At 38.8% G+C, this 27,047-nt stretch overlaps 1 protein-coding gene across 1 annotated transcript; it reads right to left on the bottom strand.

The window, feature by feature from the left end:
• Window positions 1–552: 552 nt before the first annotated feature.
• Window positions 553–26,721, bottom strand: LOC125804991 (B-cell receptor CD22-like). Its single transcript, XM_049485128.1, has 12 exons — window positions 26,717–26,721; window positions 24,353–24,609; window positions 24,042–24,260; window positions 5,870–6,196; window positions 5,702–5,777; window positions 3,248–3,390; window positions 2,752–3,015; window positions 2,416–2,669; window positions 1,880–1,957; window positions 1,703–1,783; window positions 764–844; window positions 553–606 (listed from the first exon to the last, which is right to left on the bottom strand). Exons 1-12 carry the CDS (start codon window positions 26,719–26,721, stop codon window positions 553–555), a joined length of 1,839 nt encoding a protein of 612 aa, XP_049341085.1.
• Window positions 26,722–27,047: the final 326 nt, after the last annotated feature.

The following is a 27,047-nucleotide window of genomic DNA, read 5'->3' as shown; positions in this document are numbered from 1 at the left end:
TAAAAGTAAGTACAAAATTGAGTAAATTTGTTAAAACAAACAAAATAAAAGCATCTTAAGATATTACTTATTTCTTACCTCTTTAGATAAAATATAAAAGTTCTCATTTTCTGAGAGACTCATGAAACTAATTTATATTTCTATATTTATTATATATAAAGAAACACTATTATACAGCAACAACTTTTATTACAAAGTTGATAAAATATTATTTACAGATAATACAATTGTATACAATAGTGAGTTTATCCACTTTATTTTCTATGATTGGTGAGGGGGACTGAAAGAAGAGGAGAATTTCACTTAAACAGCAGAGATTCAAATACAAGACTAATAGACTAATAGATGAGAGTTTTGTGGAACTCCATATAACTTCTATCCACCACCAGACAGAGGAGCTTTGAGTGAATCTGACTGAATCTCTTTATGACTTTAGGACAGAATCTGATGAGTGATGATCTCTAAAAGCTGTCTAATCCCAGAAATGCTCCTCTGTTCCTCTATAAAGATCTGAATCTTCAGCAGTGAATAAAGAGGAACTGAACACGGCTGTTAGTTATTCTCCTCGTCTGGAGCTCCGCTCTGCACCGGGGGAGGACCAACAACCTGAACACAACACACACAGAAACACACAGAAACTGTTATATACTGAACACACACACACACACACACACACACAAACAGAAACACACACACACACACACAGAGATCACAGAAACTGTTAAATACTAAACACACACACACACACACATTGCAGACTTACCATCAGAGTGTCGTACTCAGAGGACGTCCTGGTTGCAGGGTTGAGAGTTGAGTATGTGTCGTTGGCAGAGTGTGTAGCGTGCTGAAGATAAAACAATATTAACATTATTCATAACTAAATATACTTTATTTGGTTGATGTTATATCAGTTATTTAGGATATCTGCAGGATAGAAACAGCTAATAGTAATAGTATAATGGTTTCTCTTTAACATTAAGAAAACACGTACCAGTAATTTAACTAATTTAATATTTAATTATTACATGTTTTAAGATATTACAGATGTATTTCAGTGTATTTTCAGTTCAGGAATCAGTGTTTTATAGTTTTACAGTATTTTTGTGTTTATCAGGTTGGTGCTTCATCTCCTTTTACTGGGAAAATACAAGTGATACCTGAGTGTTCCTGTTCTGCACTGTGTGAACGTAGTCTGATCCCAAAAGAAAGTTTCAGAGCTGGATTCTTTTTGTTAACATCTTTTTATTCATTTTAAATTTTCTTACAATTAGTAAGAGACCACTCCAGTTTCTGAATCAGTTTCTCTGATTTTCTATTTATAGGTTTATGTTTGAGTAAAATGAACCTTGTTGTTTTATTCTATAAACTACGGACAACATTTCTCCCAATTTCTAGATAAAAATATTGTTATTTAGAGCATTTATTTGCAGAAAATGAGAATCTTGATAATATTACAGAGGTTTTCAATTTGGTAAAATTAAAGAAACTCATAATTTTTAAGTGGTCTCTTATTTTTTTCCAGAGCTGTATATGAATATGTTTTGTCTTTTAAGGGATCCTAGGGGAATGCTGGTGGCAGGCTGAGATGTTTTGCTAAGGGATCTGTAATGTAATGATGGTCCACTGTGGATTAAATTCAATGTCATCTAAATATACTACCAATAAGAACACACAAACACACACATACACTGCACTGACTTACTGTCAGAGTGTCGTACTCAGATGATGTCCTGGTTGCAGGGTTCAGGGTTGAGTAGGTATCACTGGGGGAGTGTGTAGCATGCTGATAAAGCAAGATAAATCGACATTAAACATTAACAATGTTCAGAACATAATATTTCTAACAAGAAATACACACAAACACACTGCACTGACTTACTGTCAGAGTGTCGTACTCAGAGGACGAGGTGGTGGTGAGGTTTAGAGCTGGGTATGTGTCGTCTCCAGGCTTTGGAGTCTTTTAGAGAGAGATGAGGAAACACAGATTAAAGTCTATATTCAGTAAAACTCTATAGGAACATTTTCATAAAGAGCTTCAGTAGAATCTTCTCTCAGTACCTGAACATCAGCACCTCTCTCTGCTCTCCTCTTCCTCCTGATCTCACATTAAACACAAAACACATCTTTAACAGTTTCCATTTGAGGCTGAAGTTTTATGTTGAGGTTAAAACTGTATTTAGACAGACAGTTCAGATATTCAGTGTAATAATAAAAGAATAATGTTACTCACTGAACGCACAGAATAGCAGTAAGAAGAGAGAGAGCCAGAGCAGAAACCAATCCAACAGCTGCCCAGACCGCATTCTGCTTCCACCAATCAGCTAAGTAAATCAGCAGAAGTAAAACAGATTTTCTTCAATTATCACTGTCTTGATTGTTGACAAATAGCTGACAATAGTGCAAAATTGAATAAACCTGTAACACACCTGATGTAAACAGCCACTCTGATGAATTGGATGATCCATATCGATTCTCTGCCAGACAGTAGAAAACTCCAGCTGTTCCAGCAGCTAAAGTTAAATTAGAGCCGTTTCTAAAAGGTTCAGAGCTGCTTCCTGTCTTCCTGAACCAGGTGTAAGAGCTGGCAGGGTTGGAGTCGCTGACGCACACCAGCGTGATCGAGCCGTTAAACCCGTTAAACTCAGATAGAGATGGAGGTCTGGGAGGATCTGAACAGCACAGAGACTGAGCTAATCACTGAACTTCTTACACTCAGAAGAAACAGGATCATACAGAACAAACTGCACTTACAGAACACGTCCAGACGGGCGGGTGCAGAGCTGTGCTGTCCGAGCTGGTTGAGAGCGGTGCAGTAGTACAGTCCGCTGTGCTGGGAGCTGATGTTGGTGATGATGTAATTCTGGCCTGTTCCCAGTGATTCATTTACACTTTGTTTAAACCAGTTGAAGGTGAGAACAGGAGGATCTGCATCACTGCTGCAGGTCAGAGTCACTGAATCTCCCTCCTTTCTCCCTCCAGAGGGAAGAACAACCGCTCTGGTCTCTTTAGGAGAGTCTAAGTGGAAAACAGATATTAAAATACTCCTGATTATATATTAATCTTTAAATGGACTGAAAACTAAACACATCATTGGCATGTTGGAAAAAGAATAAAGCTCTACTATAATATTTCAGTTTTACATGGTCAGATAAACATGATAAAGCTGCATTCAGTTACATTAGCTATTTGTTTCAGTCCAGACGACTGACTGAGAGGTAAATAAGTGAATGTGAAAATCTGAACTCACACACTGGAGGAGAGCAGAGACCACTGCCTTTAACAGCACAGCTGTAGCTGTAGCTGTCTCCTCTGAACACAGCTACAGAGCAGGAGGCAGAACTACACTCAGATACAGACTGTCCGTTCCTGTACCAGGTGTAGGTGGGATTGATCAGAGAGCCAATCGGGCTACAGGTCAGTGTTACTGCAGCACCTTCCACTTTCACCTGCAGACTTTCAAACACACCTGAAACACAGAGACTCAGAATTAGTGACCCAAACTCTCAGCCTGAACAGGACAGATGTCGTAAACAGCACAATGAATAATAACTAGATTTATTCAGTTTAGTAACTGTTTTCGATATTGGATTGTTTACATTCTGTCCTGCTCCCAGTGCTTCATTTACTCTATGCTAAAACCAGTGGAAGGTGAGAACAGAAAGATCATGGAATCTCCCTCCTCTCTCTCTCCAGAGGGAAGATTGACCACTCTGGTGTCTTTAGCAGAATCTGAATGGAGAACAGAATTACACGTTAAAATACTCCTGATTATCTACCTATTACTAAACGGACTGAAACCTAACATATTACTGATATGCTGTAAGAATACAGAACCAAATTCTCAGGTCAAATGATCAGATAAACACGTTAAAGCTGCCTTTAGACACGTTAGCTGTGTTCTCGTTTAGATATCAGCCTAAAAGGTAAATTAGTGAACTCTGAATACTCTGACTGAGCAAGGGCGTAGGAGCAGGTTTCATATTGGGGGGGAACACATTTGCTAATATGAACCAAAGCCTACCGTATAGTTTTCAAAAACAACATTTGTGGAATTTATTTTAATTACAAATAATCACATTTTTTCTGTATTCTGTTTATTATTAGTTACATCCAAGTAAAGGTGACTTTACAACCTAAACATTAGAAAATACTCCATTAAACATTAAAAATACTCCACTTTACATTTACTGTTGTTAAAATAAAAATACGTTCATATTATATACACATGACAAAAACTGATCAGTTATCACCTAAAATTTTAAATAATATAAGATTTGATGATTATTATTATTATTATTATTATTATTATTATTATTATTATTACTATGTATTGGCATATCAATTCTTTTGTATATTTACATTTTCTTTGGGTCCTGCGCTTTTCTTTTTTTTTTTACTGAAAGCACTTCTTTCTATGCTGTCCGTTTATAAAAAAGAATGTAACTTTACGTTTCATGGAGATTTTTGGCAGAAGTTAAGATAAACGTTAGACGTCAGGACTTGTGGTCTTACTGTGGTCGTACTGTGAACCACAACTGAACAGAAGCCAGGATAGATCAGTGTTTCTACACCCTGTTCCTGCATATTCCCACTGTTCTGCATATTCGAGTTTTCTCTGCTTTGAAGGCACCTAATAAAGTAAGTGGTGGTATACATAATGACTGATTTATGATCCATAGGGGCTAAGAGATTTTAACAGGTAAACTCAGTAAAATGACTGTTTATTAGCTAATCAGTTGGATCTGGTGGAAAACACAATTTTAGGGCAGATATCATGGTTAAGAAACTGCTAAACATAAAGTATTGTACTAAAGTCTGGCTATCCACTACATCCAGCTTCTAGCAAACTAGTTATCTAAAGGAATTGTTGTTCATTATATCTCACAGTAAGTCCTGCAATCCTAAATTAATAAACACAGTTTGAAAATGAAATAGTGATTAGCTGATCAGGTACATCAGGGCAAGTTGTGCATTGCATATATAGTTATTTTTTTCTTAAACCTTGACTCCCTATTTAGGTAATTCCAAAGTTAAGCTAACTGACTAACACAGCTGAATTAATCACACAGTGAGTTTAATCTGTGTGTTTTGATTCGGAGACGAGTCTTTTTAATCAGAAACAGTGTCATCACAGTTTACATGGTTAGCTCTGTTACCTTTCTTTAAAAAAAAAATCGCCGTTTATCCAGATCTGTTTTAAAATCAGCTGCTGCTTTCCGATCACGCTGCTAAATCTCACAGCAAAGGGCGGGCTTCACCCCACCAGCACACTGACTTTACTCCGCGCGCCGCAAAACCAGCAAGCTGATTGGCTGTTTCTACTGAAAGGCGGAACTTAATTCCTGAACCGGCTCCGTAATTGGCATTAAGAGATTTCCCATTTACACACAGCGATCTGTCTCCTCATTAATAATACAGCTGAGCTGAGCGATCATTTTGGTGGGGACAAATCAACCTGTTTCTAATCCCCCCGGTTCCTACGCCAATGTGACTGAATATAATCCAGTAGAAGCTGACAGTGAGATGATAACAGAGAGAGTGCGAGGAAAGTGATGTCTTACAGACAGCAGCAGAGCGGATCTCCTCAGGTCCTTTCACAGCACAGGAGTAGCTGCCTGCATCCTGCCGGTTCCACAGATCCAGTACAACTCTGTTCTGCCAAGATAAAGACTGTCCGTTCCTGTACCAGATGTAGGTGGGGTTAGTCAGAGCGCAGGTGGAGCTACAGATCAGCTGCTTTCCTCCTCCCTGTGTGTTCAGCACTTTAATCTTCAGACCTGCAGGAGATTTTAAACATTATTTAGTCACATTTTTATCTGTAGAAATCTCTCATAGTTAAATAAACTTGTTTTATATGATCCAGAACTACCTGTGACAGACAGACTGACTCCAGATCTGCCAGTGTATTTACCATCAGGATCATCAGTGATGAATCTGAACTTATATGTCTGAGCATCGCTCGCTCTCAGACCAGTGATTCTCATTCTACATGGGTTCCGGTAAAACTGCACTCTCCCCTTATACTGATCATCCTCTCGCAGATCTACATGCTGCTCATTAATGAACCAGAATGATTCAGTCACTGTGAGTCCTCCAGGGTGTTTATAAGAGCAGGAGAGATCAACTGATGAACCTTCCAGAGCACACACACTATCAGGAGTGTAAGTCACTCCCCACTGCTTCTCACCCAGTTCACCTGGAACACAGAATTACAGTCAGTACAGTGCTGATCAGTCAGTACTGAAACAGTTCTGAACAGTAAAATCAGAAACAGATAAATGAAGAACAATATTTACTAAACACATCAGTGGGAACAGCAGAACTGAAATACTGAGTGTGAGTAAAACACTGTAATATCTACCCTACCTGTGGGCAGGTCTGCACTGATTGTGGGCGGAGCTTCTATTCTAAAGCAGATAAATCAGTAATTGTGTTCTGCATTTGGTTCTATAGTGTAGTTTTAGTGTTTAGCTTCATTCACTTCATTACATTTTATTATATTTAGTTAAACTCATGAATCACTGAGGAAAGCAGGGCGTCTTCTGTCTTGTTTTTCCTGTTGATTATCTAGACAGACAATTTAATCCGTTTTAAATCTGAGGTTGTTTTGTTTTTGTTGTTTTGATAAATGCTCAATCCTAAAGCAATATAACATTTTCATACTAACAAAATGTTGTTTTTATTATTACATTTATACTGTGTCATAATATAAACAGTGTCTCTTATTTGATCTGGAAGAAGATGAAAGCACTCTTAATTTATTTTAATAGCTTGATAATAATAATAATAATAAGAAGAAGAAGAAGAAGAAGAAGAAGAGGAAGAAGAAGAAGAAGAGCTTAATTTGTAGAGAATGTTTAATATATTGAAATGCATGAAAGGTGAAAGATGGAAAACTGCTTCACAATGCTGCACATTAAAACATTAAGCCGTGTATTTAAAACAATAAAAAAAGAATAGAAAAGGGGTAATAATGTATGTGAATATGTGTAATATGTGTAATGTATATCTAAAAAAGGTAATAATAAAAGGTTAAAAATAGGGGTGGGAATCGATTACTATCTCACGATTCGATTCGATTCCGATTTTGGGGGCCACGATTCGATTCAAAATCGATTTTTGATTCAAAACGATTTGAATTATAAATATTTCTGCTTCTGGCTTATGAATCGTATTGAAAAAAAACCCTCCATAATATACACTGGTCCTGGAGCAAGTAATGTGTTACAAAAACAATAAAATGTGCAGGAATGTGGGTCCTCAGTGACAGAGGAATCACTGGGATATCACAATGACGTTAATGAACAATAAATACATAAATAAATAACACTGCTTTATTACCAGGCTACTAGCGGTGGTGTGTAGGTGACGCTGCTGGGCTGATGTGATGATAGCAGTGGAGCGCTAAAGTTCAGGAGCAGCTGCTGATTAACTAGTTAATTTAAGGTGGTTGTATTTCTTCAGAAAGGGGGCAGGAGGTGGAGAAATTAATTCATATTGTCCATTCCTTAATTCCTCTGTGATGAGGAGCTGAAATTAGCTCTGATTAGCTTATTGTTATTTTTCCGTTCCGCCTTAAATGCTGCAGCCCGCTGCCACCTGTAGCGTTATTTAAGGTGGAACTGGAAAGTTAGCTAGTTAGCTAGCTAACAGTTACTGAAACTAACTACTAGCGATCTTTTTTATGCTTGTTATGAAGCATTCTGCCATAAAACATTGAAACTACACGTTAATCTAAGGTAATATAGTGCTTGTTCTGCCATCTTACCGGTGATTCTCAAACACCTACGCTCTGTGTGTGTCTGGAAGATCTCCAAAGGGACAAGCGCTATCCCCAGGGTTGCCAGGTCCAACAAAAATACCCAGCCCAAAATCAGTCTAAAACCCGCCCCTCAGAATCGATTTTGGGACATTTTAAATCGATTCTGAATCGTAGTAAATGAGAATCAAGATTCTTATGTGAATCGATTTTTTGGCACACCAGTTAAAAACAAGATTTCCTGCCCTGTTCGTTCTGGAGAAATCACTGCCTTGTTACATTTGTTGGAAATCAAGTACTGGTATCAAGTACTGAAAAGTCTGACAACCATCAAGACATGCCTGAAAATAATTTTTAAACTGTTTTTACACCAAAAATCTAAATCCTCTCCAGCTCACACTGTCTGTCAGACTAAATATTAATATACATCAACTAAAGCACTGCTACTGGACTGAGTTTTCTGACTTAGTCCTGCTATTTATTACATATTTGCCTTCTTTTTTCCATATTTCAGGCAGCTGAGCATTTTAAAAAGTAGTCAAGAAAATGTTGAAATTTGAAATATAAAAATATTCAACATAAATAAATAAAAACAAATAACTTAAAAACTCAGTGTTCAGAAAATGAATCAGGATAGGGGTCAGTGTGAAGCTGCTGGTGTTTCCCGGGCTTTACACGGAAAAGCAATTTCTCATATCAGGCTTACTCTCTGAAATGAAATATGCAGTCACTGTTCTTACAGCACTGTTGTTAGCATGGCTTCACTGATGCTGTTGTGTTTGTGGCTGTGTTCCTCTTCTGCTGGTATTTAAAGGGTTCTGTAGGTTTCTCTATTAGAGAAAATCTTTATGCAACCTTTGTTTATTCATATTTATTTTAGTACTAATTATGTTTAATAATTAATTCTGAATAACCAACAAAAGCTGCATAAAATCACAGACTTACTACTGCTAAAAAAGATTAAGATTTTAGAATGGATAACATTTTGAGTTAAGTGAGATCTGAAATAACTTTAGTATAAATGTTCTCCTCAATTTAATCAGCTCTCAATTAAAACCTTCAGCAGATAAAAACGTGGGAGGAGACTAAGAGGCAGTATCACAGTCAGCTTCTGCTTACAGCTAGAAAACTAGACCTCCTCTGATAAATACAGACTGAGACACACTACTGAGTCAGAGGGAGGAGAGGGGGGTGAGGTTACACCAAAAAGACATGATTTATAAGGTGTTAGATTAAGAAGGGGAGTAGCTTCAGGGATTCAAGTTATTTCATAACTTCACTTGCAATAATAAACAAGAAAATTATCTGAATTATTATTATTATTTATTGTACAGGAATCGAAAATATTAAGATAAGGAAACTAATTATTCTACTGAACTCAAATCTTTGTATCCAAGATGGCAGCGCGTGCACACACTGCGGCTTCTCTCCCCCCCTAGGAAACAGCGTTTTCGTGTTTTTTGTCTCGTAAGTCGCAGTGTTTTTGTACGTCTCTGTCGTGCGTTCACGTCCTGAAATGCACCTACAGCCGTGAGTTTCTGCTTGGAGTCGGCAGAAACTCACTTTTGGAGTTAAACCGGACACCCGCACCCCCACCGACCCCCACCGCTGCAGCTCGCCCACAATGGAAGCGCCACAGGCGGCAGGCGAGAAGGCAGAAACGGGGTAAGCGCGGGGGTATCCGAGCGAGGCTAGCGGCTAGCCCACACAAGCCAGCTATCCCCACCGTACTTTTGGCCAATGTACGCTCTCTGGACAATAAACTGGATTACATCCGCTTACTTCAGTCAACTCAGAAGACCGTGAGAGACTGTTGTGTTTATGTTTTCACCGAAACCTGGCTCAACAACAGCGTCCCGGACCACGCCGTTCAGCTGGAGCGGCTAACATGCTATCGGGCGGACCGCGCGCTAGCTGACGGAGGTAAGAGCCGCGGCGGCGGGCTCTGTGTTTACATCAGCGATGCTTGGTGTCGGAACGTTGTTGTGGTCTGTAAACACTGCTCACCGGTAGTGGAACTGATGATTATCAAATGCCGTTCGTTCTATCTACCGAGAGATTTCTCCGCCGTGCTGATCGCTGCTGTTTACATCCCTCCGACCTCCAACAACAGCGTGAGGAGTGAAGCACTGAATGAACTGTACCAGTACATCAGTGAACAGCAGACAGCGCACCAAGATGCTTTTCTCATTCTGGCTGGAGATTTCAACCATGCAGACCCAAAGAGTATGTTTTCTGGACTTTTTAAACACATAGACTTTCCAACCAGGGGAAACAACATATTGGACCAGGTCTTTACTACACACAGAGGAGCCTACCGAGCCTCCCCCCTCCCCCACCTGGGAGCCTCTGATCACCTCACCATTATGCTAATGCCAGCTTACAGACCACTGGTTAAAGTCACCAAACCAGTTCTTAAGCAGGTACGAGTATGGCCAGAGGGTTCCTCAGAGGCACTTCAGGACTGTTTCAGCACAACAGACTGGAATATGTTCAGAGTAGGGCTGGGGCGACGCGTCGACATAATCGACGTCATCGATTACGAAAATACATCGATTTGCATAACGTGCGTCGGCGCGTCGTAAATATGTTAATTAACACGGTAACATAGAAGCATAGAACTATTATTTAATTAAAATGATTTTTAAGAACAGCTAAACACAGTTCTGCAAGTCAAACGCGGAGGAGTTCACGTGCGAGAGAGAGAGAGAGACAGACACACACACACACACACAGAGAGAGAGAGAGAGAGAGAGAGAGAGATTCGCTTGTTCTGGTGAGAGCTCATATTCTAGTCCCATACATAATTCTGCAGCTCCCTCAGTGTTTTCTGCCGTATTTTGCGGCTAGCGCGAGCGCTTACAACTGACACCGCGGACCGCGAGGTGCTGCCGCGCTTGTGCCGAATCCGACTCTCTGCTGAATCTGACTCCCGCTTCGCGGACAGAATCGGCACAACACCCCCGCTGTAGAACTGCGGTAGTGAAAACTGCTACAAAAAAACGCCAGCGGGCATCTAAAGTTTGGGAGCATTTCACGCAAAAGGGCAACAATGTGGTCCTCTGCCATATGTGCAAAAGGAGCACTTGAAGCGCAAACATCCAGGAGCACTATGTCAACAGGGTCACACAGTAAGTTACCGTTTACATCAGGGTCTCCGCGGGTGTCTTTAAAAAGACTTAAGGCTGTCTACCAAAGGTTTTAAACCTGCCACAGGCAGAAATTATACATTTTTGGTTTATATTTGTGCATGGCATTTCGCAGTTTCCAGAAACAGTAGCATTATTCATAAGTTCAGGTGTTTAGCTAAGCTAGCTGCCTTAAGTTATTTTAGCTAGCGCCGTCGGCGCTGCGGTGTCACACCGTTTTCTGTCACCGTCGGAATTTTGTGACCAGTGCTCACGGTTATGAGCGTTCATTGGCAAAACGGAAGCTTTCTATACCTACACCTTACCCTCAGCCCTAAACTGAACCGTTTTGGCCAGTCGGGGTAAACATTAGAAACGAACACGTTTCGAATCGGCCAGTGCACCGGTCTGCTGAGAACTACTTGCCCGTGGTCACAAAATCTAGCGGTCACAGAAAACAGTGCAACACACGGTTGTGGTGTATGGGAGCTTATTCATTTTTAGCGTTATAGATCTAAACGTGTTGTACATGTAAGTGATTATAAGTGTGGGGTTTGGTTTAGTAGGCTTGTGTTGCTGTTGTTGTTATTATATATAAATATAGTATTTTATCGTTTGCTTTAAAACGTAAAATAATAATTATTTAAATATGTTTCTCAATAAATAGATTAGTCGACTAATCGAAAAAAATAATCGTTAGAATAATCGTTTAAAAAATAATCGTTAGGGACAGCCCTAGTTCAGAGAGGCTGCCACCCACAACAACTCCACAGACATTCAGGAGTACACAGAAACTGTCTCTGCCTACATCACCAAGTGCACTGATGATGTAACCGACCTCAAGACCGTCACTGTTCGAGCGAATCAGAAACCATGGCTGACAGGAGAGGTCCACAAGCTCCTGAAGGCTAGAAATGCAGCCTTCAGAACAGGTGACCAGGCAGGCCTGAGGTCAGCCAGAGCCAACCTGTCCCGCGGGATCAGGAAAGCTAAGAGGCTGTATTCAAAGAAGATTTCCCAACACTTCAGTGACAGCAGAGACACACAGAACCTGTAGCAGGGTATCCAGTCTATCACAGGCTATAAACCACATCCACAGACCTGCGACAGTGACACATCTCTGCTGAACGACCTGAATGGGTTCTTCGCAAGGTTCGAGCCACTCAACAACACACCCGCCCAGAAATCCATCCTTCCTCCTGGTGACCAGGTGCTGACGCTGTCCCCAGACAGTGTGAGGAGAGCATTCAGCAGGATCAATGCTCGGAAAGCTCCTGGGCCTGACAACATTCCTGACCGTGTGCTGAGAGACTGTGCCTGGGAACTCGCAGAGGTTTATACTGACATTTATAACACCTCTCTGAGTCAGGGGGTGGTTCCCACATGCTTCAAAGCCACCACCATCATCCCTGTCCCAAAGAAGGCATCGCCATCCTGTTTCAATGACTATCGTCCAGTTGCACTCACCCCCATCCTCATGAAGTGCTTTGAACGACTAGTCATGCATCACATCAAGTCTTTGCTCCCCCCCTCCCTGGACCCCTACCAGTTTGCTTATCGGTCAAATCGCTCGACCGATGATGCCATCTCCACTGTTCTCCACTCAGCCCTCACACACCTAGACAAGAAGAACACCTACGTCAGAATGCTGTTTGTTGACTTCAGCTCAGCATTCAACACAATCGTCCCCCAACAGCTCATACACAAACTGGACAGTCTGGGGCTGAGCACTTCACTGTGCAACTGGCTGTTAGACTTCCTGACTGGAAGACCACAGGCAGTGCGGGTTGGCAGCAGCACATCCAGCATCACCACACTGAACACAGGGGCTCCCCAAGGATGTGTGCTGAGCCCCCTTCTGTTCACTCTGCTGACCCACGATTGCACACCAGCACACACCTCCAACCTCTTCGTCAAGTCATCGTGCGGATGACACGACGGTGGTGGGTCTCATCAGCAACAACGATGAGTCACACTACAGGAGCGAGGTGAGCCGCCTGGCCTCCTGGTGCAAACACAACAATCTCTCTCTGAACACAGAGAAGACCAAGGAGATTGTTGTGGACTTCAGGAGAACTCACACACTGCACACCCCTCTGTTCATCAACGGAACTGCTGTGGAGAGGGTGAGCAGCACCAAGTTCCTGGGTGTGCACATCACAGAGGACCTCTCCTGGAGCACCAACTCAGCGTCACTGGCCAGGAAGGCAAATCAGTGTCTCTACTTTCTCCGCAAGCTGAGAAGAGCTGGAGCCCGCACCCCCATCATGACCACCTTCTACAGAGGGGCCATCGAGAGCATACTGACCAGCTGTTTCACCGTGTGGTACGGGGCCTGCACAGCAGTCTGCCGCAGGACCCTCCAGCGCATCGTGAGAGCAGCTGAGAAGATTGTTGGCACCTCTCTCCCCTCCCTTCAGGACTTGTACAGCTCCCGCCTCACACGGAAAGCCCTCCGTCTTTCAGGAGACCCCTCTCACCCACTACACAGCTTCTTCAGCCTGCTGCCATCAGGGAGGAGACTGCGGAGTCTCGGGGCGAGGACCAGCAGACTGCGAGACAGCCCCATCCATCAGGCTGTGAGGATGCTGAACTCTCTTCCTGCTCTACCCCCCATCCCAATCCTGCCCCAGCACACACTCCCTCAGCATCCTGACCCCCCCACTAATAAAGTACTGAAACTCTGCACTACAATGCACAAAGTACTGGTCCCTTCCAAACGGACTTGCACTACACAACACCTGCACTACTGATATACTTGCACTGTCAATACGCACTTTAATTCCACTTAATTAAACTGTGAACTATAAGGACTTACGCACCCATTCACTTTACCAGCCTTAAGCTATATACCATATACCGTATTTGCACTACTGTTATTTACTATTTTTACTGTCATTCCATCTCAATCACCATCAATATTGCACTATTGTCTTACGTATGTTTATTGTGTCTTGCTGTATTGAACATATAGTGTCTCCCACTCTTTTATATTATAATTATATATCTATTTTTACTTATTTACTTATATTTATATATCTTTTCCTCCCCCACACCACTGCACCTTGTTTTTGTCTCATGTATGTCTATTTGTGTCCCTGCTGTATTGTACACATAGTGTCTCCCATTCTCCTTTATTATATCTATTATCTGTACTTGCTGTAAAATTGGGAAGGAGAGTAACGTAATTTCAATTCTCTGTATGTCCTGTAAATATGCAGTATTGACAATAAAACTACTTGACTTGACTTGATCTTTGGTACTCAGTTTCTCAGAACTGCACAGAATACAGAATGAACCTCATCGTTCTAAAGTAGAACCTGATTTCCTGGTTTTAAACAGTCTGAATGATTCTCTTTAGTGACACTGAGAGACAGACTGACTCTGTACTTACAGTATGGAAGAGAGGAGACGTAGTTATTATTACAGGAGTATCTGTCCTGAATAGATGAACTGGTGGATTCGATCCAAACTGTGGCAGTAGTTGAACATCCCATGTTAGTTGAAGTCTGCCAGTAACCTCCATCTGTGTACCGGGAGTCTGTGATCCAGCGTTGTTTTAACCAGTTGTAGTAACAGTTTCCACTGCAGGTGGGACTACAGGCTAATTTTTTCACTCTGTGTCCTACAACCTGCTGATCCACCGTCCCCTGCTGAGCTACACACACACACACACACACACACACAATTACAATGTTTTTTTTTTTTCAGGAATCCTTGTTGTGGCACAAGGAATGTGTGTCTTTGTGTGTGTGTGTATGTTTCTATATATGTGTGTGTGTGTGTGTGTGTGTTTGTTTACCTGTTTGTCCAGATGAAGCTGGTATCTGGTGGCCTGATGGAGAGAGTGTTAAATCCACAGTGTTAAATACTGCTGCTTATATTTAATATATAACATTAACAGAATCATGAGCAAACCCTGAACTCCCACAACTATATCCACACAAAATATATATATAATAATAATAATAATAATAATAATAATAATAATAATAATAATAATAATACAATAAATAAAAATAAAGTATTAATTGTCCTCCGAAGAGGGGGGGTGGTGGTTGGGCCAAAAAAAAAAAAAAAACAGAATCATGAGCAGCACAAAGACATGTGAAGGTAGATTTGATGAACACAGAAGAACTGAGCTCAGTTTATAGTGTTTCAGAGATTTACAGTATTAACATCTCCCCTTTAAAACTATAGGACATAATTTATATAATTAATCTTTTAATCCTGAAAGTAATCAGTAGATTTAATGCTCTGATTACATAATGATTTGGACTGGACAGCATACAGTACCTGCCTGTCTACCTCTCTACCCCAGGACTTCTGCAGAAGGCCAGAGCATGTTCATGAGGCTGATTTTCACTATTTGTTGTGTGTTAGGAGCAAGCCTTAAAGGCTAACACAGCAGAGACTGTCTAAAAAAACAAGATAATCTTGTTTTAACACCCTTGATTGGTGGACAAAACAATAAATTAACAGCTCTCCCAATACTTTAGTTAATATAGTTCTGGATTCATTGAGTCTTTTAAAATCTATACACAGAAACACTTATATATATATAGTCTATAATCAATATAAAGTCCTCAAATAATGGTAATACCCTTCTAACATTCTTATTGCACCTTCTATCTTTAGCTAGAGAACAGTATGTGGGTGAAGAGTTAGTTATCTGATATTAGATGTGAGAGATTATTAATGTTTTTCATTCACTGTGAGGCTAAGCTTCACTCTCTACTGTCTGTGTGTGATGTGGTAAAGGCTTAGGGCCCAATTTTAGAGATATGTAGGTGAGCCATAAACCAATCAACATGTGTATTGATTTAGGGTGTGTCAGTGTGTCTTTGCTTTCGTAACGACGGGAAAAGTACACCTTGTGCGGCTCGAAGCTCGGAAAGGGCATGTACTTACTCTCTTAATTAATCATGGGTGTGTTTTGGGCGTAAAGTGAAATAAACCAATTAGTGTGTTACTTGACATTCGCTTTAAGAGCCAGGTGAGCTCTGACTTTGGCATATGGATATTTTAATGATGCAGATACCTGGACGTGTCCAGCTCTTCTCAGCAGAGGAAACCAATCAGATCATTTACAAGAACACCAATATGTATTTATTTTTTATAATGTTTATTTTTTATTTAAAAGATGAGTTTGTGCACTTCAGCATGTACTTGTGTGTGTGATAAGTGGAAGTATAAACACGTTGAGCAGATAGTAATTAACATCATAATGTGCCTTGCGCAGGGTGTAAGAATAAGTGCTCTTAATTTTCTATTGATTGATCAGTCTGAACCATGGTTCTTCTAGTAGAAACTCATATAAACATTAAACATGGTGGTGGTAGTGTTATTAATGTGGGGATGTTTTTCCATCTCAAAACCTGTACAACCTTCTTTTATTAAATAAATCCTGAATTCAGTTCTGTATTAAAGAATTGTTAATTAGTCTGTCTGTTTATGAGCTGAACATAATCAGGTTCTGCAGAAAATCAAATACTCAAAACAGAAAAGCAAACCCACATCTGAGCAGCTGAACAGAAACTATATGAATATTTAGGAGTGGCCTGGCCAAAGTTTCTGCAGAGAAAAGTGGAGTTTAAATTTCTCCACAATGATGTGAATGACTGAAATATGTTTTGCACACAGGTGATTCACATATTGGTTAAGATTTATCCATAAATAAAATGTGTTTATTATTTATCGTGGATTAATATAGCACTGTGCTTAAAGATCTACACACACTCACTGCAACAATAAAGAAAATCAGTGAGATAAAAAAAAACCTGATTCAGACTTAGTCTAAACACTTTCAGTTCACACACATGGATATTAAACATTTGAAACTAATTAATATGAAAAAGATCAGAAATGGTAATAAATGTAAAAGTTTACCTGCCAGTAAAATGAGGATCACTGCTGCTGTGATATTTGCTGATCTTTGGGGAGACATGGCAGCATCACTCTTTAAACACAGCTGATATCAGAAGATCCAGAAGATCCTCAGTCCTACTGTCCTTCACTTCTGATCTGCTCTGGTCTAAATAGAGAGAAGAGTCAGAAGAAAAGATGACGGTGTGTTCTGCAGTTTTAATTCTGTCCTCACATCTCCCCTTTAGCTCAGAGCTACTTCCTGTCCTCTGCTGCTCTTTTATACTTCGCTTAAGACTGTCAGAACGTCAGTCATCAATTAATTAATTAATTAATTTATTGTCAGGACTATCTGATCGTTCTCATATCATTATCAGTAAATGGTTAATGATGTTGAATTTGTATGAATAATAAGGCTGTAAAACACTTATATAGAAGAGATGCAGAGGTGTAAATGTGGTTAAGGGGTAATGAAACAGGAAACAGAAGATGAGAAATGGGCTCATTTCACACCATCAACAAGTGCGATGTTTGACCACATGACCTTTAGACAACCCTTATACAGGGGAGCTCTTTATAAAAGTTTAAGTTTAAGTCATATAATATTGTTTTCATACCATAATAGTAATTTTCTTTTAAATCGTAATACATTGCATTTTTTTTGTATTACAATATATTGAAACATATATAGATAATAATAAATATAATATTAATGTTACTCTTAACTGCTGGACAGGAGGCATTAAACCAATTAATCAGAAAATAATTTTTCAGTCTTTAATTTCTTTGTGAAAAGAGAAGAAAACTGAGTCACTATGTGTTTATACTGTGTTGAATCTACACAGATTAGATACAGTAGTTTCTGTGACTGTCAGACTCTGAATATTTAATAATAATAAGTATAACATTTGCTGAATAAAAATACAGTTAGTGTGAACAGAATACAGGTGTTTCCGTTATTGTGTCCAGCTGTAGCTCTGAAACAGGGCAGGAGACAGCAGGTTCCAGTGGACTGAAGCAGAAATGAAAGGGAATCCTGACTGTTAGAACTTGCAGACCTTAAACTAGAGTAAATGTCCAACACTATTAAAATATGATGTATAAAACAATCTAATTAAACAGCTGGATGGAAATCTGGACACTGCTGACTTTAACATGGACTGACCTCATATTACTGACAGGTTGATCTACACAGGTGGAGTTTGGGAGGTAAACAGGTGGAGAACTGACTCCCTCTACTGGATTTATGGTGTTAAAACTGCATCTCTGTTCACTTCCTGCTCTCACTGCAGTCCTGTAACATAGCAAAGAGTCTTAACTATCAATACATAACTAAAAAAAAAATAACAATAATTATTATTAATAACAACAATAATAATACATACAACAGTATTGCTTTATTACTTTATTTTTAAATCAAATAAAAAATACATGAAAATAAAGAAAAGTAAGTAAATATATTTATATACAGCTCTGGAAAAAATTAGGAGACCACTTCAGTTTCTAATTTAGTTTCTCTGATTTTACTATTTATAGGTTTATGTCTTAGTAAAATGAACATTGTTGTTTATTCTACAAACTACAGACAACATTCCTCCCAAATTCCAAATAAAAATATTGTCGTTTAGAGCATTTATTTGCAGAAAATGAGAAATGGCTGAAATAATAAAAAAAGAGCTCCAATAAACAAAAATATTATAAAGTTTTAAGGGTTCAGAAATCAATATTTGGTGGAATAACCCTGGTATTCAATCACATTTTTTTATGCATCTTGGCATCATGTTCTCCTCCACCAGTCTTACACACTGCTTTTGGATAACTTTATGCTGCTTCACTCCTGTTGCAAAAATTCAAGCAGTTCAGTTTGGTGGTTTGATGGCTTATGATCATCCATCTTCCTCTTGATTAAATTCCAGGGGGTTTTAATTTGGTAAAATCAAAGAAACTTATTATTTGTAAGTGGTCTCTTTTTTTTCCTGACAAACTTTAAATACAAACTTTTAAATACAAAACAAACTAAACAAAACATCTTAAAATATATTTCTTATTTCTTACCTCTTTAGATAAAATTAGATTTTCATTTTCTGAGAGACTAATTTATATTTCTATATTTATTATATATATAAAGAAACAATATTATACAGCAAAATCTTTGATTATAAAGTTGATAAAACATTTTTTACAGATTACAGATAATATAATTTTATCCAATAGTTTAATAGTTCATCCATTTTGTTTTTCATGATTGGTGAGGGGGACTGAAAGAAGAGGAGAATTTCACTTAAACAGCAGAGATTCAAATACAAGACTAATAGACTAATAGATGAGAGTTTTGTGGAACTCCATATAACTTCTATCCACCACCAGACAGAGGTGCTTTGAGTGAATCTGACTGAATCTCTTTATGACTTTAGGACAGAATCTGATGAGTGATGATCTCTAAAAGCTGTCTAATCCCAGAAATGCTCCTCTGTTCCTCTATAAAGATCTGAATCTTCAGCAGTGAATAAAGAGGAACTGAACACGGCTGTTAGTTATTCTCCTCGTCTGGAGCTCCGCTCTGCACCGGGGGAGGAGCAACAACCTGAACACAACACACACAGAAACACACAGAAACTGTTATATACTGAACACACACACACACACACACACACACACAGAAACAGTTATATACTGAACACACACACACACAGAAACACACAGAAACAGTTATATACTGAACACACACACACACACACACACAGAAACTGTTATATACTGAACACACACACACACACACACACACACACACACACACACTGCAGACTTACTATCAGAGTGTCGTACTCAGAGGACGTCCTGGTTGCAGGGTTGAGAGTTGAGTATGTGTCGTTGGCAGAGTGTGTAGCGTGCTGAAGATAAAACAATATTAACATTATTCATAACTAAATATACTTTATTTGGTTGATGTTATATCAGTTATTTAGGATATCTGCAGGATAGAAACAGCTAATAGTAATAGTATAATGGTTTCTCTTTAACATTAAGAAAACACGTACCAGTAATTTAACTAATTTAATATTTAATTATTACATGTTTTAAGATATTACAGATGTATTTCAGTGTATTTTCAGTTCAGGAATCAGTGTTTTATAGTTTTACAGTATTTTTGTGTTTATCAGGTTGGTGCTTCATCTCCTTTTACTGGGAAAATACAAGTGATACCTGAGTGTTCCTGTTCTGCACTGTGTGAACGTAGTCTGATCCCAAAAGAAAGTTTCAGAGCTGGATTCTTTTTGTTAACATCTTTTTATTCATTTTAAATTTTCTTACAATTAGTAAGAGACCACTCCAGTTTCTGAATCAGTTTCTCTGATTTTCTATTTATAGGTTTATGTTTGAGTAAAATGAACCTTGTTGTTTTATTCTATAAACTACAGACAACATTTCTCCCAAATTCCAGATAATAATATTGTCATTTAGAGCATTTATTTGTAGAAAATGAGAAATGGCTGAAATAACAAAAAAGATGCAGAGCTTACAGACCTCAAATTATGCAAAGGAAAAAGTTCATATTCATAAAGTTTTAAGAGATCAGAAATTAATATTTGGTGGAATAACCCTGGTTTTTAATCACAGTTTTCATGCATCTTGGCATCATGTTCTCCTCCACCAGTCTTACACACTGCTTTTGGATAACTTTATGCTGCTTCACTCCTGGTGTAAAAATTCAAGCAGTTCAGTTTGGTTTGATGGTTTGTGATCATCCATCTTCTTCTTGATTGTATTCAAGAAGTTTTCAAATTGGTAAAATCAAAGAAACTCATCCTTTTTAGGTGGTCTTTAATTTTTTTCCAGAGCTGTATATGACTATGTTTTGTATTTAAAGTAATCCTAGAGGAATGCTGGTGGCAGGCTGAGATGTTTTGCGAAGGGTCCACTGTGGATTAAATTCAATGTCAACTAAATATACTATCAATAAGAACACACACATACACACATACACTGCACTGACTTACTGTCAGAGTGTCGTACTCAGATGATGTCCTGGTTGCAGGGTTCAGGGTTGAGTAGGTATCACTGGGGGAGTGTGTAGCATGCTGATGAAGCAAGATAAATCGACATTAAACACTGATAATGTTCATAATGTACTATGTCTAACAAGAAATACACACAAACACACTGCACTGACTTACTGTCAGAGTGTCGTACTCAGAGGAAGAGGTGGTGGCGAGGTTTAGAGCTGTGTACGTGTCGTCTCCAGGCTTTGGAGTCTTTTAGAGAGAGATGAGGAGACACAGATTAAAGTCTATATTCAGTAAAACTCTAAAGGAACATTTTCATAAACAGCTTCAGTAGAATTTTCTCTCAGTACCTGAACATCAGCACCTCTCTCTGCTCTCCTCTTCCTCCTGATCTCACATTAAACACAAAACACATCTTTAACTGTTTCAATTTGAGGCAGAAGTTTTATGTTGAGGTTAAAACTGTATTTAGACAGACAGTTCAGATATTCAGAACAATAATGAAAGAGTAATGTTACTCACAGAACGCACAGAACAGCAGTAAGAAGAGAGAGAGCCAGAGCAGAAACCAATCCAACAGCTGCCCAGACTGCATACTGCTTCCACCAATCAGCTAAAGGAACTAAATAAAACAATATACTGCAGTTTAGCTCCACCCATTCAGCCTACACCAGTTTAGCTGTATATATACACTCCACTCCAAAAGTATTGAAACAGTGAGGCCAATCCCTTATTTGTATCGTAGACTGAAAACATTTGAGTTTGGCATTAAAAGATGAATATGAGAATATGAGAATATGAGAAATTAATATTTCCAGTTATTTACAACTGGATTTAATACACACTTCAGAAAACAGCACCTTCTGTCTGAACCCACCCATTTTTCATGTGAGCAAAAGTCTTGGAACATGTGACTGTCAGGTGTGTTTTATTGCCCTGGTGTGTCCTGATACATTGATTATTCAAATAACAAAAAGCGATGAATGTCAGACTCAAATGAAAATAAGCAATTGTGATGCAGAGAGAATGTGCTAAAATCAGAGCCATTGCAATAATTTTGGCAATAGCCGGTTGGACATTCCATTTGTAATGTTCTGAAGAAGAAAGTCGTCACTGGTGTACTGCATTAAAGATGTTAAACAGGTAGACCATGGAAAACTACATCAATTGATGACATAAACATTGTGTCTGTTGTAATGAAAGACCCTAAATCAACTATAATGACATCAGCAACAACCTACAGGGCAGAAGTCAATCTACTTTTCACAGAAAAATTCATGCTTCCCCAGAAGATGAAAACCAGTATTAGCAAGAAGAACAGGAAGGCCAGGCTGGATTTTGCCAAGAAGTACAGAAACAAGCCCATTTACTGATTATGGACTGATGAGACAAAGATTAATCTTTACCAGTGTGATGGCTGTTCCAACAGTTTTGCTCACAAAAAATGATGGAAATTGTGGTGGAAATACCTGTGACAATTAATAAAGACAACTATTAAGTTCTGAGTCGTGTCAAATGAGTAACAAGTTTATTAATGCAAAATATAGAGTACAGCTCTGCAAAAGCTCTGAGTGTGCTCTGAGAGACCAACAGTTTCTCAGAGAGTGTTATCCATTCTCACTCTGCCTTATTATGAAAACATAAACCATACATGGGCAGAAGGGCTTCCGCCTGCACCTGCATCCTTCAAACCTCCCTTCTGTTCTGTTCCCAGACAGAGGTTATCAATGGTTATCAGTACAAAGTCTCTCTGCTAGTCAGCACATCACAAAGTGTCACACTAACTCAAGAGCAAGTTTGCAAACGAATTAATATAAGTGCATTAAAGTAATAAAGTAATCAGTGAATTACAAATGATAAAACATCTAGTGAAATGAATAATCATAAATGGTCAGATCTAGTGAATGAACATGCATAAAATTATTACATTTGTCATAACAAGGTGGTTATATTGGTGATTATGATGGTGATAATGAAATTTCCCACGTCAAAATAAAAGCTGAAATGTTGATCATATTTAATGTCAAATCCAAATATATTTAGTCTACAGCAGAAATTGGCCTCACTGTTCCAGTTCTTTTGAAGGGAGTGTATATGTAAATGACACCACAGAGAAACAAGTAGCGGAAGTAAAACTTCAATTTTCTTAAATTTATCACTGTATTTCCTACAAGAATGTATGTCTTGATTGTTCACAAATAGCTGACAATAGTGTAAAATTTAAAAAGCATACAACACACCTGATGTAAACGGCCACTCTGATGAGTTGGATGATCCATATTGATTCACTGCCAGACAGTAGAAAACTCCACCAGTTCCAGCAGCTAAAGTTAAATTAGAGCCGTTTCTAAAAGGTTCAGAGCTGCTTCCTGTCTTCCTGAACCAGGTGTAAGAGCTGGCAGGGTTGGAGTCGCTGACGCACACCAGCGTGATCGAGCCGTTAAACCCGTTAAACTCAGATAGAGATGGAGGTCTGGGAGGATCTGAACAGCACAGAGACTGAGCTAATCACTGAACTTCTTACACTCAGAAGAAACAGGATCATACAGAACAAACTGCACTTACAGAACACGTCCAGACGGGCGGGTGCAGAGCTGTGCTGTCCGAGCTGGTTGACAGCGGTGCAGTAGTACAGTCCGCTGTGCTGGGAGCTGATACTGGTGATACTGTAATTCTGGCCTGTTCCCAGTGATTCATCTGCAGCTGGTCTCTGTTTAAACCAGCTGAAGGTGAGAACAGGAGGATCTGCATCACTGCTGCAGGTCAGAGTCACTGAATCTCCCTCCTTTCTCTTTCCAGAGGGAAGAACAACCACTCTGGTGTCATTGGGAGAATCTAAATGGAGAACAGATATTAAAATTCTCCTGATTTTCTACAAACTACTAAATGGACAAAAACATAAATACATCACTAACACGCTGTAAGGAGGTAGCTCTACTAGAATCTCAGTTTACATGATCAGAAAAAAACATGATAAAGCTGTTCTTAGTCACATTAGCTATTTGTTTCAGTCCAGATGACTGACTAAGAGGTAAACTTGTGAATGGTAATAGACAGTTTAGAAGAGAAAAATGAGATGAAAAGGGTGGGGCTGTTCTGTCATTAAAATAAATGGGGATGGGTGGAGCTACACATCATACAACAGCCAGCCTGCAGAGGCTCTAGACCTGTGGTGATGAACATGTAATATAAAATATGACAGTAACTGAATAAACTGAGTATAATCCAGTAGAATCTGCCAGTGAGATGATAACAGAGTGAGTGCAGTGTAAAGTGATGTCTTACAGACAGCAGCAGAGCGGATCTCCTCGTGTTCTTTCACAGCACAGGAGTAGCTGCCTGCATCCACAGTGCGGTCCCTCAGATACAGTACAGCTCTGTTCTGCTCAGATACAGGCTGTTCGTTCCTGTACCAGATGTAGGTGGGGTTAGTCAGAGTGCAGGTGGAGCTACAGTTCAGCTGCTTTCCTCCTTCCTTTGTGTTCAACACACCAATCTTCAGACCTGCAGGAGATTTTAAACATGATTTAGTCTAATTTTTATCTGTAGAAATCTCTCATAGTTAAATAAACTTGTTTTATATGATCCAGAACTACCTGTGACAGACAGACGGACTCCAGAGCTGCCAAAGTATTTACCATCAGGATCATCAGTGTTGAATCTGAACTTATATGTCTGAGCATCGCTCACTCTCAGACCAGTGATTCTCATTCTACATGGGGTCTGGTAATACTGCACTCTCCCCTTATACTGATCATCCTCTCGCAGATCTACATGCTGCTCATTAATGAACCAGAATGATTCAGTCACTGTGAGTCCTCCAGGGTGTTTATAAGAGCAGGAGAGATCAACTGATGAACCTTCCAGAGCACACACACTATCAGGAGTGTATGTCATGCCCCACTGCTTCTCACCCAGTTTACCTGGAACACACAGAGTCACAGTCAGTACAGTGCTGATCAGTCAGTACTGAAACAGTTCTGAACAGTAAAATCAGAAACAGATAAATGAAGAACAATATTTACTAAACACATCAGTGGGAACAGCAGAACTGAAATACTGAGTGTGAGTAAAACACTGTAATATCTACCCTACCTGTGGGCAGGTCTGCACTGATTGTGGGCGGAGCTTCTATTCTAAATCAGATAAATCAGTGACTGTGTTCTGCTTTTGGTTCTATAGTGTAGTTTTAGTGTTCAGCTTCATTAACTTCATTACATTTTATTATATTTAGTTAAACTCATGAATCACTGAGGAAAGCAGGGCGTCTTCTGTCTTGTTTTTCCTGTTGATTATCTAGACCGACAATTTAATCTGTTTTAAATCTGAGGTTGTTTTGTTTTTGTTGTTTTGGTAAATGCTTAATCCTAAAGCAATATAACATTTTCATACTAAAATAATGTTGTTTTTAGTATTACATTTATACTGTGTCATTAATATAAACAGTGTCTCTTATTTGATCTGGAAGAAGATGAAAGCACTCTTAATTTATTTTAATAGCTTGATAATAATAATAATAATAAGAAGAAGAAGAAGAAAAAGAAGAAGAAGAAGAAGAAGAAGAAGAAAAAAAAGAAGAAGATGAGCTTAATTTGTAGAGAATGTTTAATATATTGAAATGCATGAAAGGTCAAAGATGGAAAATTGCTTCACAGTGCAGCACATTAAAACATTAAACTGTGTATTTAAAACAATACAAATAGAATAGAAAATTTACTAAAAAAGGGGTAATAATATATGTAAAATAAAACGTTAAAAAACAAGATTTCCTGCCCTGTTAGTTCTGGAGAAATCACTGACTTGTTACATTTGTTGGAAATCAAGTACTGGTATCAAGTACTGAAAAGTCTGACAACCATCAAGACATGCCTGAAAATAATTTTTAAACTGTTTTTACACCAAAAATCTGAATCCTCTCCAGCTCACACTGTCTGTCAGAAACTAAATATTAATAGAATAATAATAATAGATGAACATCAATTAAAGCACTGCTACTGACTTAGTCCTGCTATTTATTACATATTTGCCTTCTTTTTTCCATATTTCAGGCAGCTGAACATTTTAAAAAGTAGTCACGAAAATGTTCAAATTAGAAATATAAAAATATTCAATATAAATAAATAATAAAAATTAACTTAAAAACTCAGTGTTCAGAAAATGAATCAGGATAGGGGTCAGTGTGAAGCTGCTGGTGTTTCCCGGGCTTTACACGGAAAAGCAATTTCTCATATCAGGCTTACTCTCTGAAATGAAATATGCAGTCACTGTTCTTACAGCACTGTTGTTAGCATGGCTTCACTGATGCTGTTGTGTTTGTGGCTGTGTTCCTCTTCTGCTGGTATTTAAAGGGTTCTGTAGGTTTCTCTATTAGAGAAAATCTTTATGCAACCTTTGTTTATTCATATTTATTTTAGTACTAATTATGTTTAATAATTAATTCTGAATAACCAACAAAAGCTGCATAAAATCACAGACTTACTACTGCTAAGAAGGATTAAGATTTTAGAATGGATAACATTTTGAGTAAGTGAGATCTGAAATAACTTTAGTATAAATGTTCTCCTCAATTTAATCAGCTCTCAATTAAAACCTTCAGCAGATAAAAACGTGGGAGGAGACTAAGAGGCAGTATCACAGTCAGCTTCTGCTTACAGCTAGAAAACTAGACCTCCTCTGATAAATACAGACTGAGACACACTACTGAGTCAGAGGGAGGAGAGGGGGGTGAGGTTACACCAAAAAGACATGATTTATAAGGTGTTAGATTAAGAAGTGGAGTAGCTTCAGGGATTCTGTTATTTCATAACTTCACTTGCAATAATAAACAAGAAAATTATCTGAATTATTATTATTATTTATTGTACAGGAATCAAAGTATTAAGATAAGGAAACTAATTATTCTACTGAACTCAAATCTTTGGTACTCAGTTTCTCAGAACTGCACAGAATACAGAATTAACCTCATCGTTCTAAAGTAGAACCTGATTTCCTGGTTTTAAACAGCCTGAATGATTCTCTTTAGTGACACTGAGAGACAGACTGACTCTGTACTTACAGTATGAAGGAGGCTGGATGTTGTAATTGACCCTACAGGAGTATCTATCCTGATCAGAGGAACTGGTGGATTCGATCCAAACTGTGGCAGTAGATGAACAACCAATGTCAGTTGGAGTCTGCTGCCAGTAACCTCCATCTGTGTACTGGTACCAGATCCAGAGTTGTCTGAACCAGTTGTAGTAACAGTTTTTACTGCAGGTGGAACTACAGGTCAATTTCCACACACTGTGTCCT

This window comes from Astyanax mexicanus, chromosome 11 (genome assembly GCF_023375975.1).
Source record: "Astyanax mexicanus isolate ESR-SI-001 chromosome 11, AstMex3_surface, whole genome shotgun sequence".
NCBI classification, from domain to species: domain Eukaryota; kingdom Metazoa; phylum Chordata; class Actinopteri; order Characiformes; family Acestrorhamphidae; genus Astyanax; species Astyanax mexicanus.
Note: the sequence above shows the minus strand (reverse complement) of the source record. Positions and strands in the feature narration are given on the sequence as shown.

Coding starts and splice junctions, on each gene's coding strand:
- LOC125804991 (XM_049485128.1), bottom strand. Junction 24,261..24,352: donor AGTCCGTCTGTCTGTCACAG/GTAGTTCTGGAT, acceptor AATCTCCTGCAG/GTCTGAAGATTGGTGTGTTG. Junction 2,670..2,751: donor CGCCCGTCTGGACGTGTTCT/GTAAGTGCAGTT, acceptor TGTGCTGTTCAG/ATCCTCCCAGACCTCCATCT.